The sequence below is a fragment of the Trachypithecus francoisi genome, unplaced genomic scaffold (assembly GCF_009764315.1).
Source record: "Trachypithecus francoisi isolate TF-2019V2 unplaced genomic scaffold, Tfra_2.0 Lachesis_group9, whole genome shotgun sequence".
NCBI lineage: Eukaryota > Metazoa > Chordata > Mammalia > Primates > Cercopithecidae > Trachypithecus > Trachypithecus francoisi.
In genome coordinates, this window is record NW_022681474.1 from 29,287,304 (window position 1) to 29,301,687 (window position 14,384).

The 14,384-nt window shown below is 39.6% G+C and overlaps 1 protein-coding gene and 1 non-coding gene across 19 annotated transcripts in view; both read right to left on the reverse strand.

The window, feature by feature from the left end:
• Window positions 1-14,384, reverse strand: part of ACBD5 (acyl-CoA binding domain containing 5) — a 48,744-nt gene that overhangs the window by 27,766 nt on the left and 6,594 nt on the right. For 10 of the 18 annotated variants that reach the window (XM_033208852.1, XM_033208848.1, XM_033208849.1 and 7 more), the window contains 4 exons: window positions 13,970-14,090; window positions 10,687-10,759; window positions 1,402-1,516; window positions 1,271-1,303 (listed from right to left, as the gene is read on the reverse strand). In XM_033208852.1, the coding sequence (XP_033064743.1) occupies window positions 1,271-1,303; window positions 1,402-1,516; window positions 10,687-10,759; window positions 13,970-14,090 (342 nt within the window). The remainder of the gene's footprint in view (window positions 1-1,270; window positions 1,304-1,401; window positions 1,517-10,686; window positions 10,760-13,969; window positions 14,091-14,384) is intronic. The other 8 variants (XM_033208857.1, XM_033208862.1, XM_033208858.1 and 5 more) reach the window with 1 other exon arrangement.
• On the reverse strand, window positions 11,195-11,256 carry LOC117082896. The gene has a single exon (XR_004436823.1). It is a non-coding gene; the product is annotated as a U7 small nuclear RNA (small nuclear RNA).

Sequence of the window (14,384 nt, forward strand, 5' to 3'; positions counted from 1 at the left end):
TGCACTCCAGTCAGTGTGACAGAGGAAGACTCCATCTCAAATAACATTTAGTTTTTTCTGAATTGAATAAGCATGCCTTGTAAGAAGGACTACTTGTTAATATTTGACTTCTGTAAGCTAATCAGATGTAGAATGATGTGACAGAGTTATGCCCAGTAAGCAGTCAGTACTACTTGCACATAGTTTATTACCGTGACAGGTACAAGGACTGATTTCAGCACAGGAAGATTACTATTCTGAAATGCTGCCATTACTGTCAATTATTAAAAGATGTCTTATAAATAGGGATGACAAGGAAAAAAAGGGGATGCCAGGCAATTTTTATTTAAAGGGTATACAATTTTCTCGTAAATTGACTCTTGTGGTCTCATTTCACCCTGCTTTCTAAAAAAATTTCAAGATCAAATGTTTAGTTAATACACAAATCTTGCATTTTATTCAACTCCTACAAATATGCAAAACATAATCCTTTCAATCCTTTGTGTACATGAAGACAAAATTCTACAAGAAAAAAAAAAAGAAAACTGCAATCCGTGCAGAGATGCTTGAACTGAAAGAAGAAGAAGAAAAAAAAAAAAAAGCTAAATGAATTAACTGTCTTGCATTAGCTTACTATACTACAGTTAAACCATACTCTAAATACATCCATTTTTAGAGACAGCATCTCACTCGTTGCTCAGGCCGGAGTACAGCAGAGTGATCTGGGCTCACTGCAACCTCCACCTCCTGGGTTCAAGTGACTCTTGTGCCTCAGCCTGCCAAGTAGCTGGGATCACAGGTGTGTGCCACCATGCCTGGCTAATTTTTGTGTTTTTTGTAGAGACGGGGTTTCACCATGTTGGCAAGTCTGGTCTTGAACTCCTGACCTCAGGTGATCTGCCCGCTTTGGCCTCCCAAAGTGCTGGGATTACAGACATGAGCCACCACACCTGGCCAACATATCCATTTTAAAATTAGCTAGTAAATCATTGAATTCAATGTACTATTAATTTAATTCTCAAAGCAAAATAGAAAACATGATCTATCAAAATAAAACCATGAATTCTGCTATAATTTTGAACATACTAAGTAAATTACCTGGTGTATTTTAATAGCTTACAACTTTAGGGTTAAAATTTTAAGGGTTTATAATGTTTTGGAACTTCATACAATATGTTTGCTTGGAATGAAAACTCCTGGGTGACAAGACTGTAAGTTCTATAAGTTTGTGCAGAATTCTTTTGACATGCAAATTTTAAACAAAACTTTTACATGATTTCATGATTCCTACCTTCTAAACATTTAGAGATTTTCTCCAGTCGGACTGGCGTGTGAAAGTAAGAAAAAAAATCAGACATACAAGTATTAATATGTGCATAATATATCAGTTGATGAATTTAAAAATAGGTAAAATAGTCCAACCTGAGGTTACATCAGAACTCTTGCCACTCTTTTTGTCCTCGACAATTTCATAAAATGGACCTATGACACGCAGCAATTCTTCAACTTTCTCAGTCATTGGCATAGTTTCAATAATCTGTAATCAAAAGAAACAAATATTGTGAAATCACAAACTCTTAATTTGATCTCCACTAGTATCAGATAATCTCCTATTTCCAATTTGTCAATAATTTTAAGATTTGACATTCATAATACACTCTCTGAAGGATCTACATTAATTACATACTTAATGTATACACACTGTGGCCAGGTGAGGTGGTGGCTTATGCCTGTAATCCCAGCACTTCGGGAGGCCAAGGTAGGAGGATGGCTTGAGCCCAGGAGTTTGAGACCAGCCTTGGCAACATAGTGAGACCCTGTCTCTACAAAAAAAAAAATTATATTTAATTAACCAGGCATGGTGGTGTGTGCCTGTGGTCCCAGCTACTCCAGAGGCTGAGATGGGAGGATTACATGAGCCTGTGAGATCGAGGCTACAGTGAGCCGTTATGGCACCACTGCACTCCAGGCTTGGTGACAGAGTGAAATACCATCTCCAAAAATTAAAAAATAAAATAAAAGGAATCCTTTTAAAAAATGTATATACACTCCTAGAAAAGCTTCAAATATATTAAAGCTCTAAAAGCGTTCTCATTTTGAAGACTATTTTACATGAGCTTCATGTAAAATTTCATACAATTACCTATAAATTGTGTATTAAAAACTAGGGGTCAGGGTACAATGGCTCACACCTATAATCCTAGCACTTTGGGAGGCCAAAGCAGGAGGAGGATGGCTTGAGCCCAGGAGTTCGAGACTTGCCTGGGCAACATAGTAAGAGCCCATCTCTACAAAAAAAAAATCTGTTTAATTATCCAGACATGATGGTGCATGTCTGTAGTCCTAGCTACTCAGCAGGCTGAGATGGAAGGATCTCTTGAGCCCAGGAAATTGAGGCTGCAGTGAGCCATGATCACACCACACTGCACTCCAGCCTAGGCAACAGAGCGAGATCTTGTCTCCAAAAAAATAAAGGAAACAAACAAACAAACAAACTAGGGGCTTTCATTAAATGAAATAGAAAACTCAAGTTAGAATAAAATTATGATGTCTGTTCTTTAACAATAAGGTAGCGTAGTTATTTCTAACAGGGCACAAAAGTAAAGTAGGAAATGGCAATCACTTCCAGACACCTTCATAAATATGGGCCAATTTAGAATCATCAAATTTAAAGAGCAAGGTAAATTAACTGAAAAGGTATTTAAACAGCCATCAATTGGTGACTGATCAAAGAAATTAAAGTACTTCTAGATTTGAAATATTTTGCAGATATTAAAAAGAATAAAGTCAGCTCTATGTGTGCTAATCACAGTATGTTTAATATGATACCAGGGGCCAGGCTCATGCCAGTAATCTCAGCACTTTGGGAGGCCGAGGCGGGAGGATCACCTGAGGTCAGGAGTTTGAGACCAGCCTGGCCAACATGGTGAAGCTCCATCTCTACTAAAAATACAAATATTAGCCACGTTTGATGGCATGCACCTGTGATCCCAGCTACTTGGGAGGATGAGGCAGGAGAATTGTTTGAACCCAGGAGGTGGAGGTTGCAGTGAGCCAAGATTGCACAACTGCATTCCAGCCTGGGCAACAGAGTGAGACTCTGTCTCCCCAGAAAAAAAAAAAAAAAAGATACCAGAACTGGCTCCTTCGCTCCCCCGCTCCCTTTCTTTCTTTCTTTCTTTCTTTTTTTTTTTGGAGACAGAATCTCACTCCATCATCACCCAGGCTGTAGTGCAGCAGTACGATCTCAGCTCACTGTAACTTCCACCTTCCGGGTTCAAGCAATTCTCACCTTCAAGCAATTTCAGACACCTTCATAAGTGATTCACCTACCTCGGCCTCCCAAAGTGCTAGGGTTATAGGTGTTAGCCACTGTGCCAGGACAAAACCCTAAAATTATTGTTCAAACAACATGCTTTTATTTCTAAACCAGATATAAGATGGATCATCGGTGGTCTATGGTAGTCAGCAACTCTAACAGGATTTTGATCTGAGACATGCTCATCAACACCATTCCCCACTGTGTTGTACGTGTAGGAGGAGGTTGTTGAGAGAGATTATACAGAATGAACTATGTTAACAATAACTGGTTCTAGTGATTATAACTTAATTTTACAGCTTGTAGTAAATTATCTGATTGTTGCTCCTCTGAATGTACTGTGAAAGGAATGCTTTAATCACAAAATTTCTTTTTGCTAAAGGAAACATTTGTTATGAGGCTAGGGCCATGTGGAGGAATGTTTTATTGTTTATTATAAATATCTGTTGTAACATATTTGAATTATAATAATAATTCTGAGAATCAGATTCAAACCAGGAGAAATGTTTACTTTAATGTGACCAAGTCACAACTAACAAATGGCAGAGAAGTAATTCAAACATAAATCAGCACCCTTAGGCCCAGCGCGGTGGCTCAAGCCTGTAATCCCAGCACTCTGGGAGGCCGAGACGGGCGGATCACGAGGTCAGGAGATCGAGACCATCCTGGCTAACACGGTGAAACCCCGTCTCTACTAAAAAATACAAAAAACTAGCCGGGCGAGGTGGCGGGCGCCTGTAGTCCCAGCTACTCGGGAGGCTGAGGCAGGAGAATGGCGTAAACCCGGGAGGCGGAGCTTGCAGTGAGCTGAGATCCGGCCACTGCACTCCAGCCTGGGAGACAGAGCGAGACTCCGTCTCAAAAAAAAAAAAAAAAAAAAAAAAAAAAAAAAAAATCAGCACCCTTTACACCATCCCACACTGCTGTAATATCAAGACTTCAGTTAGCAGAATCTAGTAAGCCAATCACATACCACATCCTGACAAGCAAGCAACATCTCTATTTCTCAAGGCTTATTAAAAGATCTCTTTCTTAACTTCATCCTTATTTTTAAGGCTACTAAATTCAGCATCTGGGTTTCTCATGCCCCATAGGGTAAAATAGTAAACTGTGGACTTGAAATGTCAGCACGAAATAAAAGGAGTATCTGTTGGCACTAAGCAAGTATCAACTAAGTAATCATTCTGTCAACAAACCAGAATGTCAGTAGTTAATATAGTGAAGACACAGTAGCCAAAGCAAGACACACCCAAAATTGATGAGGTTACTCTCTTTGGTTTTTCTTTTTCTTTTAGATTCAGAGGGTATATGTGCAGGTTTGTTATAAGGGTATACTGTGTGATGCTGAAGTTTGGGCTTCTATTGATCCAGTCACCCAGTACCCAATAGGAAGTTTCTCAGCCCTTGCCTCCACCCTTTTGAAGAGGTTATTCTCTGAGGAAGAAACTTTAAACATACACAAACCAAGAATGATCTCAGCCATTTGCAAAATTATCTCCCTTACACCAATGTTGAAATACAAGAAATGGTGCACATGTACCCACATGAGATACAGACCACACACACACACACACACAAGCAGACACAGACAAATCTCAGTCTAGGTAACTACTACCTACCCTCAGAGAAGATGTTATCTAAACCAACCTTGTCCAATCTGCAGTCCTCAGGCCACATGTGGCCCAAGATGGCTTTAAATACCCAACACAAATTCGTAAACTTTTTTTTTCTTTTTTTCTTTTATAGAGACAGCGTCTCACTCTGTCGCACAGGCTGGAGTACAGTGGCACGATCTTGGCTCACTGCAGCGTCTGCCTCTGGGGTTCAAACAATTCTCCTATCTCAGCTGCCCGAGTAGCTGAGACTACAGGCATACACCACCATGATTGGCTAACTTTTTGTATTTTTAGTAGAGACAGGGTTTCACCATGTTATCCAGGCTGGTCTGAACTCCTGACCTCAAGAGATCCACCCACCTCGGCCTCCCAAAGTGCTGGGATTACTAGCTGGGATTACTAGCGTGAGCCACTGCGCCTGGCCCAAATTCATAAACTTTCTTAAAACATTATGATTTTTTTTGCTTTTTTTTTTTTTTTTTTTTTTTTAGTTCACCAGCTATCGTTAGTATCTGTGTATTTTATGTGCGGCCTAAAACAATTCTTCTTCCAGTGTGGCTCACGGAAGCCAAAAGATTGGACATCCCTGGTCTAAAGTTATAAGTTAACTATGCTAACTTAATATATTATAACCCAAGCAAATGAAGAATGTTTTGACAGAAATATCTGGTAAGCTGCATGGACACCAGAAAAGCAGCATCCAAAGCACAATAATTCTTCTAGGTCTATCCAGCACTTTTCCTCAGTGAGAGACATCATTTCCAGATGATGAAAATATACTGGAAAGGTGTAGATATACTCTAAGAAAGCGAAGAGTAAATTTCTCAGGCTTTTTTGGTCCAAAATGACCACATCTCTTAAAGCCATCCAAATCCCAACGCTCTACTCTCTGTACAACAGAATCATTAATTCAGTCTCCCAAGTGCTTTTAGCCTTTTGAAAAGTGACCTAGATATCAGTCCTGAGTATGCTGATCACTAGAAGCCTATCACTCACTCTAAGAAACTAGCATTCGTTTTCCCCCTCAATGTGCAAAAGATGTTTACCACAAGTGAAACCTTAAAACAAAAGCCAACCCTCAGTACTCAGAGAAAGTAGGTGTTCTTGGTGTTCTAGAGTTGTTGAGCTATGGACTAGACCCTCAGCCATGGTAACTTTCAGTTTCCTTGTTTCCTTCCTTCCCTTCCCTCCATTCCCTCCCTTCCCTCCTTTCCATCCCTTCCCTCCCTTCCCTCCCTTCCTCCCTTCTTCCTTTCCTCCCTTGGACTAGACCCTCAGCCATGGCAACTTTCAGGTTCCTTGTTTCCTTCCTTTCCTTCCCTTTTCCTTTTTCCCTTTCCTTCCCTTTCTTTCCTTTCCTTTCTTTCCTTCCTTTCTTTTTTTCTCTCTCTTTCTCTTTCTTTTCTGAGACAGAGTCTCACTCTGTTGCTCAGGCTGGAGTGCAATGGTGTGATCTTGGCTCACTGCAACCTCCCCTCCTTGATTCAAGTGATTCTTCTGTCTCAGCCTCTCTAGTAGATGAGATTACAAGTGCCTGCCATCACACCCAGCTAAATTTTTGTATTTTAGTAGAGATGGAGTTTCACCATGTTGGCCAGGCTGGTCTCGAACTCCTGACCTCAGGTGATCCGCCTGTCTCAGCCTCCCAAAGTGCTGGGATTACAGGCTTGAGCCACCGCACCCGGCCAAGATTCCATCTTTAATGGGACCATTCTCTAATCCTCCCTATATTACAGAGATTATCCCAATCTCTTAGAAATCCTGAAATAATTAGTCTGAGGTTCCTGGGGCATTTGTATTTTTTCACAAGATCCCCTAGTGATTCTAATGTGTAGCCAGGGTTGAGGATACCCATCTCTTTTTAAATTCAACAGACATAAGGTACATTATTCAAATGTTAGCTGAATACTCTGGGAATCCCCAGAAGATAGCCTAAATTTGTACAAAAAAAAAAAAAAAATAGAATTTTGGCCAGGCGTGGTGGCTTATGCCTATAATCCCAGCACTTTGGGAGGCCGAAGTGGGAAGATCACGGAGTTAGGAGTTTGAGATCAGTCTGGCCAACACAGTGAAATCCCATCTCTACTAAAAATACAAAAGATTAGCCAGGTGTGGTGGTTTGCACCTGTAATCCCAGCTACTCAGGAGGCTGAGGCAGGAGAATGACGTGAACCGAGGAGGCAGAGGTTGCAGTGAGCCAAGATGGTGCCATTACACTCTAGCCCAGGCGACAATGCGAGACTCTGCCTCAAAAAAAGATAATTTTATACATCTATAAATAAACCTTATTGAATTAAACATGCATTTCTCCCACCCCTCAAACCACATTATTTTCCCTCAAAGCTAAAATCCTATTACATTATATTAAAATAATGTTTTATTCTATCAAGTTTTTCAGTGACATTTGATGGGACACTTTATCAATTATGAAAAGCAATTTTCTACAAAACATAATTCTATTATGCTAAAATAGTTGGTTTTTTTTGTTTTTTTTTTTTTTTTGAGAGAGATTCTTGCTCTGTCACCCAGGCTGCAGTGCAGTGGTACAATCTAGGCTCACTGCAACCTCTGCCTCCCTGGTTCAATGATTCTCCTGCCTCAGCCTCCCGAGTAGCTGGGACTACAGGTGCATGCCACCACACCAGGCTAATTTTTTTGTATTTTTAGTAGAGACAGGGTTTCGTCATACTGGCCAGGCTGTTCTCAAATTCCTGACCTCAGGTGATCTGCCCGCCTCGGCTTCCCAAAGTTCTGGGATTGCAGGCATGAGCCACCATGCCCAGCATTAAAAGAATTTTTTATTCAATCAACTTTCTCAGTGATATTTTATGGGGCAACTTAAAAATTATGAAAAGTCACTTTCTACAAAACATCATTCATTATAAAATATAAGTTAAATCAATAAGATTGCTGAAACCTCTGACTGCAAAGACATAAAATGAGTTTATACTCCAAAGAATAATGACAGTGACAGGCCAGGCGCACAGTGGCTCATGCCTGTAATCCCAGCACTTTGGGAGGCCGAGGCGAGTTTATCACCTGAGGTCAGGAGTTTGAGAGTTTGAGACCAGCCTGGCCAACACAGTGAAACCCTATCTCTACTAAAAATACTAAAAATTAGCTGGGCTTGATGGCATGCCCCTGTAATCCCAGTTACTTGGGAGGCTGAGGCATGCACCACTGCACTCCAACCTGGGCAACAGAACCACACCCTGTCTCAAAAAAAAAAAAAATGACAAAGACTATATTTAAGGAGATAATTTAACAAGTGCTTCAATTAGTAAATTATTAAAATTAGAATAAGTCCCAAATTCAATAATCAAATCTTTGGGATAATGTACTATCCCACAAGATTATTTAGAAACATGCAATTTTATTGACTGATAAGTCATAAAGCTAAACTCTAAAAACAATTCAAAAGAGTAATCAAATTTTCAATTTATGGGTATCTTGATATTTTTAGGTTTACCTCTAAAACTGCACTGTAAACTTTGCCATATTCACAATATGCAATAACATTTTTAAAGTCTGAATGAAAAAAGTAAATTATTTTAATTAAAGAATGAGTTACAGGTATTTTAGCAGCAATATAGTTTTAATCTTTCTTAGGGAAAAAGGCAGAATATACATTGCTTCATCGTCCTCCAACTTTAAAATGTGGCTATACCATTAATTAACACAATTGAATAGGAAAAATGGGTAAATGTTACTTAATGTGTCAATTCAACTTTACATTATAGAAGCATGTCCTAAAAATTATAAAGAAATTGAAACCAAACAGCTTTCGATTATCTTTCTTTCTCCGCTTTTGAAAGGCCTATCTGTTATTGTGTTATTGACATAGTTAATAGCCAAAAGAACTAAACTCTGCCCTTTGTTACAAAGTCTACCAAACAAAAACTGCAAGAAGGTAACAAAGGGCAAGACTATAAGCAGTGTAGGAGAAATTAAAAAAAAAAAAAAAAAAAAACTAGTCTAAATCTAGTAATAAAAATAAAAATTACTACCAAGATTAATACCATCAAATCATATGGCATAAAACTATTCTTTTTTACAGATTTTCTTTATGTTCAAAGATAATTTATTTTAAATTATCAAACTTAGATTTCACAACCTCTGACCCATGTCTAACATAAAAATGGTTCTTTATAAAAAGTCTCAGCTGGGCATGGTGGCTAATGCCCATCATCCCAGCACTTTGGGAGGCCAAGGCGGGTGGATCACCTGAGGTCTGGAGTTTGAGACCAGCCTGGCCAACGTCGTGAAATCCCACCTGTACTAACAATACAAAAATTAGCCTGGTGTGGTGGCGTGCACCTGTAATCCCAGCTACTTGGGAGGCTGAGGCAAAAGTATCTCTTGAACCCAGGAGGCGAAGGTTGCAGTCAGCCAAGATCATGCCACTGCACTCTAGCCCAGGCAACAGAGCGAGACTGCATCTCAAAAAAAAAAGTCTCTATGATCATCTTTAAAATTCATGATTTCTGGCCGGGCGCGGTGGCTCAAGCCTGTAATCCCAGCACTTTGGGAGGCCGAGACGGGCGGATCACGAGGTCAGGAGATCGAGACCATCCTGGCTAACACAGTGAAACCCCGTCTCTACTAAAAAATACAAAAAATTAGCCGGGCGAGATGGCGGGTGCCTGTAGTCCCAGCTACTCAGGAGGCTGAGGCAGGAGAATGGCGTAAACCCAGGAGGCGGAGCTTGCAGTGAGCCGAGATCAGGCCACTGCACTCCAGCCTGGGGACAGAGCGAGACTCCGTCTCAAAAAATAAATAAATAAATAAAATAAAATAAAATAAAATAAAATAAATAAAATTCATGATTTCTTCATATACTTGCTCCTCAAAAGAATGCCTTTGACACACTTACAAGAGCTAGTTAAAATGAACGTCCCTGCTTACTAGTTAGCAGAGAACCTGAAAACTTATCTTACTATGCTTCTGAAGGATCTATGTACTCACAGAAAAAAACTTATCTTATTACACTTCTGAAGGATCTATGTACTCACAGAAAAATGTAACTTTTTACAGAATTCCAGTGATGAGAATACCTACCTCAATTTATGAGTGAAAACTGGGATGAGAACACTATTGAACTAAGTAAAAAGTTCCAAAGCAGAAATACTTTCAAGAGAGTCCAGCTACTTCCTAGACTCCTGAGTAAGAGACTTCAGTATTTTCAAAGATTACTATTTCTACACTTCTTAAGAAGTTGACTATAGAGAAAGATAGGGGAGATTAAAAATCAAAAAACAGGCTAGGCGCAGTAGCTCATGCCTGTAATCCCAGCACTTTGGGATGCTGAGGCACGTGGATCACTTGAGGTCAGAAGTTTGAGACCAGCCTGGCCAACATGGAAAAACCACATTTCTACTAAAAATACAAAAATTAGCTGGGCGTAGTGGTGCACACCTGTAGTCCCAGCTACTCGGGAGGCTGTGACAGGAGAATCGCTTGAATCTGAAAGGTGGAGGTTGCAGCAAGCCAAGGTCACGCCACTGCACTCCAGCCAGGGCTACAGAGCAAGACTCCATCTCAAAACAAAAACAAAACATCACATCATCACAGTGTTATATATCTTAAGGAAAAAAACACTTATCTTAAGATGAACTTTAATGAAGCAGAAGAGTCCTAATAAACCCAATAATCTAGATCCTATTGTATAACATACTACAGTCTCCTTAAAGCAAAGCAGCTAATTTGTCTGATAACCAAATTAAATTAGAGCTGCTCTGAATTTTCATTTTACCTGTGAATTATTTTCCCTACCTTTTTCATTTCTTCAACATACGCAATCATGGCTTCCTCTTTGGTCATATCACCCAGTGAACTCCAAGCATCCCTAGAAATGAAAATATCCACATAATGACAAAGAGACATCTGAGTTTTCATTGCTCAGAATACAATTTATAGTTGATGCTATAGGGTTACTAATTAAAACAGGCTCTACTTAAAGCCATAACAGGATTGTCTTAAATGTGCCACCATGAAGAAAATTATTACAGCAAATAAACTAGCAAATTAAATAGTATTTAAAACAAATAAGTATATAACCCATCTATGTAGTAATATACCAGAGACTACAGACTATTCATAAATATTTGATAAGAACTCTTCAAAGTTTTTATATTATTACAAAGAACAGTAACAGAAATAAACATTTTAGAAGACTACATTATTGCTTCTCAGGCTTTGGCTAAGATCAAGTGTAAAAGACTACATTAATTGTGGCAGGCATATTTTCTTTTTTCTTTTTCTTTTTAATATAAATTTCTCAATAGGCTTTCCAGTAAAGACCAGAAAGCCTGCTAGAAAAATTCTAAAAGAGCTGTAACACTCAGGCATGTTTTTTTTTTTTTTGAGATGGAGTCTCACTCTGCCGCCCAGGCTGGAGTGCAGTGGTGTGATCTTGGCTCACTGCAACCTCCACTTCCTGGATTCAAGAGATTCTCCTGCCTCAGCCTCCTGAGTAGCTGGTATTACAGGCATGCGCCTCCACACTCAGATAATTTTTGTATTTTAGTAGAGATGGAGTTTCACCATGTTGGCCAGGCTGGTCTCGAACTCCTAACCTCAAGTGATCCACCACCTTGATCTCTCAAAGTGCTGGGATTAGAGGGATGAGCCACTGCACCCAGCCAGCCATGTTTTAAATGAACAGACATTTTGGTTAAAAGGTTCTATTAATTTAAATAAGAGCCTAACTTGTACATTTGAACTGAAAAGGAAATGGTTTCTCACTTCTAGGATATTGAAAATGTGAGAGACAGGAAATTTTTAAACCCCTAAATAATAATAGTTCTTTCAAATTTTTGCCCGACGTGTAAACCCTCCTTTTTATATGTTTTTCCCCAAAGGTGTTTAACTCCACCAAAGGTCAATTCTAGGGGGAAACATGAAGCAAATAATTAAATCTTCTTAAAATGGGTAAATAAAATCATATTAAATAATATTTAATACTATTAAAATTAAGTTGTATTAAATAATAACATATTACTATTTCATTTAACCTGTTATTTTATGACAATTCATAAAGATCTTAAAGGAAAGCAGAGTACTAAGAAATCTTAAAACAAGCTTAGGCACTTCCAATTCAGGGTGAAGAAACCGAACATCACAATATGTGGACAAAAAACAAACAAAAATGGGCTGGGTGCAGTGGCTCACGCCTGTAATCCCAGCACTTTGAGAGGCCAAGGTGGGCAGATCACTTTAGGTAAGGAGTTTGAGACCAGCCTGGACAACATGGTAAAACTCTGTCTTTACTAAAGACACAAAAATTAGCCAGGCGTGGTGGCAAGTGCCTGGAATCCCAGCTACTCGTGAGGCTGAGGCAGGAGAACTGCTTGAACTTGGGAGGCAGAGATTGTAGTGAGCCAAGATCGCACCATTGCACTCCAGCCTGGGAGACAGAGCGAGACTCCATCTCAACAGAAAAAAAAAAACAAACTGGTGTGGCATGGTGGTTCACACCTGTAATCCCAGCCAAGGCAGGTGGATCACTTGAGACCAGGAATTGGAGATCAGCCTGGGCAACACAGGCAAACCCCGTCTAGGAAAACATTTTAAAAATTAGCCGGGTGTGATGGCACAAGCATGTGGTCCCAGCTACTAGGGAGGCTGAGGTGGGAGAATTGTTTCAGCCCAGGAGGCAGAGGTTGCAGTGAGCCGTGATCGTGCCACTGCACTCCAGCCTGAGTGATGGGAGTGAGACCCTGTGTCCAAAAAAAGTGTGGGTTTTAAAACATGCTTCACCGCAGGGCGCAGTGTCTCATGGGAGGTCGAGGCAGGCGGATCACCTGAGGTCAGGAGTTCAAGACCAGCGTGACCAACATGGAGAAACCCCATCTCTACTAAAAATACAAAATTAGCCAGGCATAGTGGCACATGCCTGTAATCCCAGCTACTCAGGAGGCTGAGGCAGGAGAATCGCTTGAACCTGGGAGGCGGAGGTTGTGGTGAGTTGAGATCGCGCCATCGCACTCCAGCCTGGGCAATAAGAGCGAAACTCCATCTCAAAAACAAATAAATAAATAAAACATGTTTCACCAATTAGCATATTCTGTTCATAATGTACAGCCTAAAATTGACTTTTCTCAGACATTTGTGAAGGTTTCAATTATATTAAGAATATCAACTGTTACTCAACTGGGAAAACAGCACAGATAGGTACAGGTATCTGTGTCTATAATTCTTTTAATGTATAGTTTATAATTCTTTTCAGTATACTTTTTAGTTTAGAATTCTTTTAAGTATACAAAAAATCAAATTTCTAATCAATTACAGTAGGTCAGAAGTGACGGCTTAGAGAAAAAGTGTGGCAGTACCTGAGTCATATTCCTATTACTTATTATCTTCACGGCTCAACACAAACAAGGAAAAGCCATTATTTTTCTTGGAGGCAAAAGAGGCAGTTAAGGTTTGTTTCTTTTAACTTAGGGAGTTGCTCTTGCCTTTAAAAAAAAATGGGAAAAACTCCATAAAAGTAAAGATTAACTGAAAATGCTTCTTTATCTTTGAGGTACCTATCCCTTTTGGTTTTACTGTTCTTCTGTCCTCCCCAAGATTTTCCTATTTGTGTAAAATTGTACTAAGAGCACCTGGAAAGGCTGGGCATGGTGGCTCACACCTGTAATCCCAGCACTTTGGGAGGCCGAGGTGGGTGGATCACCTGAGGCCAGGAGTTTGAGACCAGCCTGGCCAACATAGTGAAACCCCGTTTCTACTAAAAATACAAAAATTAGTTGGGCGTGGTGGCGCACGCCTGTAATCCCAGCTACTCAGGTTGCTGAGGCAGGAGAATCACTTGAACTCAGGAGGCAGAGGCTGCAGTGAGCCGAGATCCTGCCACTGCACTCCAGCCTGGGCGACAGAATGAGGCTCCATCTCAAAAAAAAAAAAAAAAAGAACCTGGAGGATAAAAATTGTACCCAATACCTAGATACCTAGGACACTTTCTGCACAGAATAATGTATAACCACTTAAGTAATAGCCATATGATAATTATGTCATTAAAATTTAAATTCTTGCATAGCTCTACACAAAAAATTACCATTTATATCTTCCAATAGGATCCCAAAATCCAGGCCTTGAAAGTTTACAGGGTCCTTCAGTTGCCTGCTTATAGAAGCTATAAAATTTAAGCATCATTTCATTTGTTGGCTGGAATGAACCTGTTGGAAACACACATTAAATACAGATCACCTGGGGAATACAACTGATAATCTAAGGTTATAATTAGCTTAGCTATACTAATAGTGATTTTATATTGCATTAATACTTTAGATAATGATTTATTTCTATCTTATAGAAACAAAAGTTATGGTTCTGTCAGTTGTTTGCTTCTTTGATTTCAAAACACTCACTTTTTAAAGTTTAATAGCAATGCCTAAGATGGTTCAATAAATAAAACAATACATGATTAGACATGCAGTAGATATAACCAAAATAACCAGCAAATGTCTCTT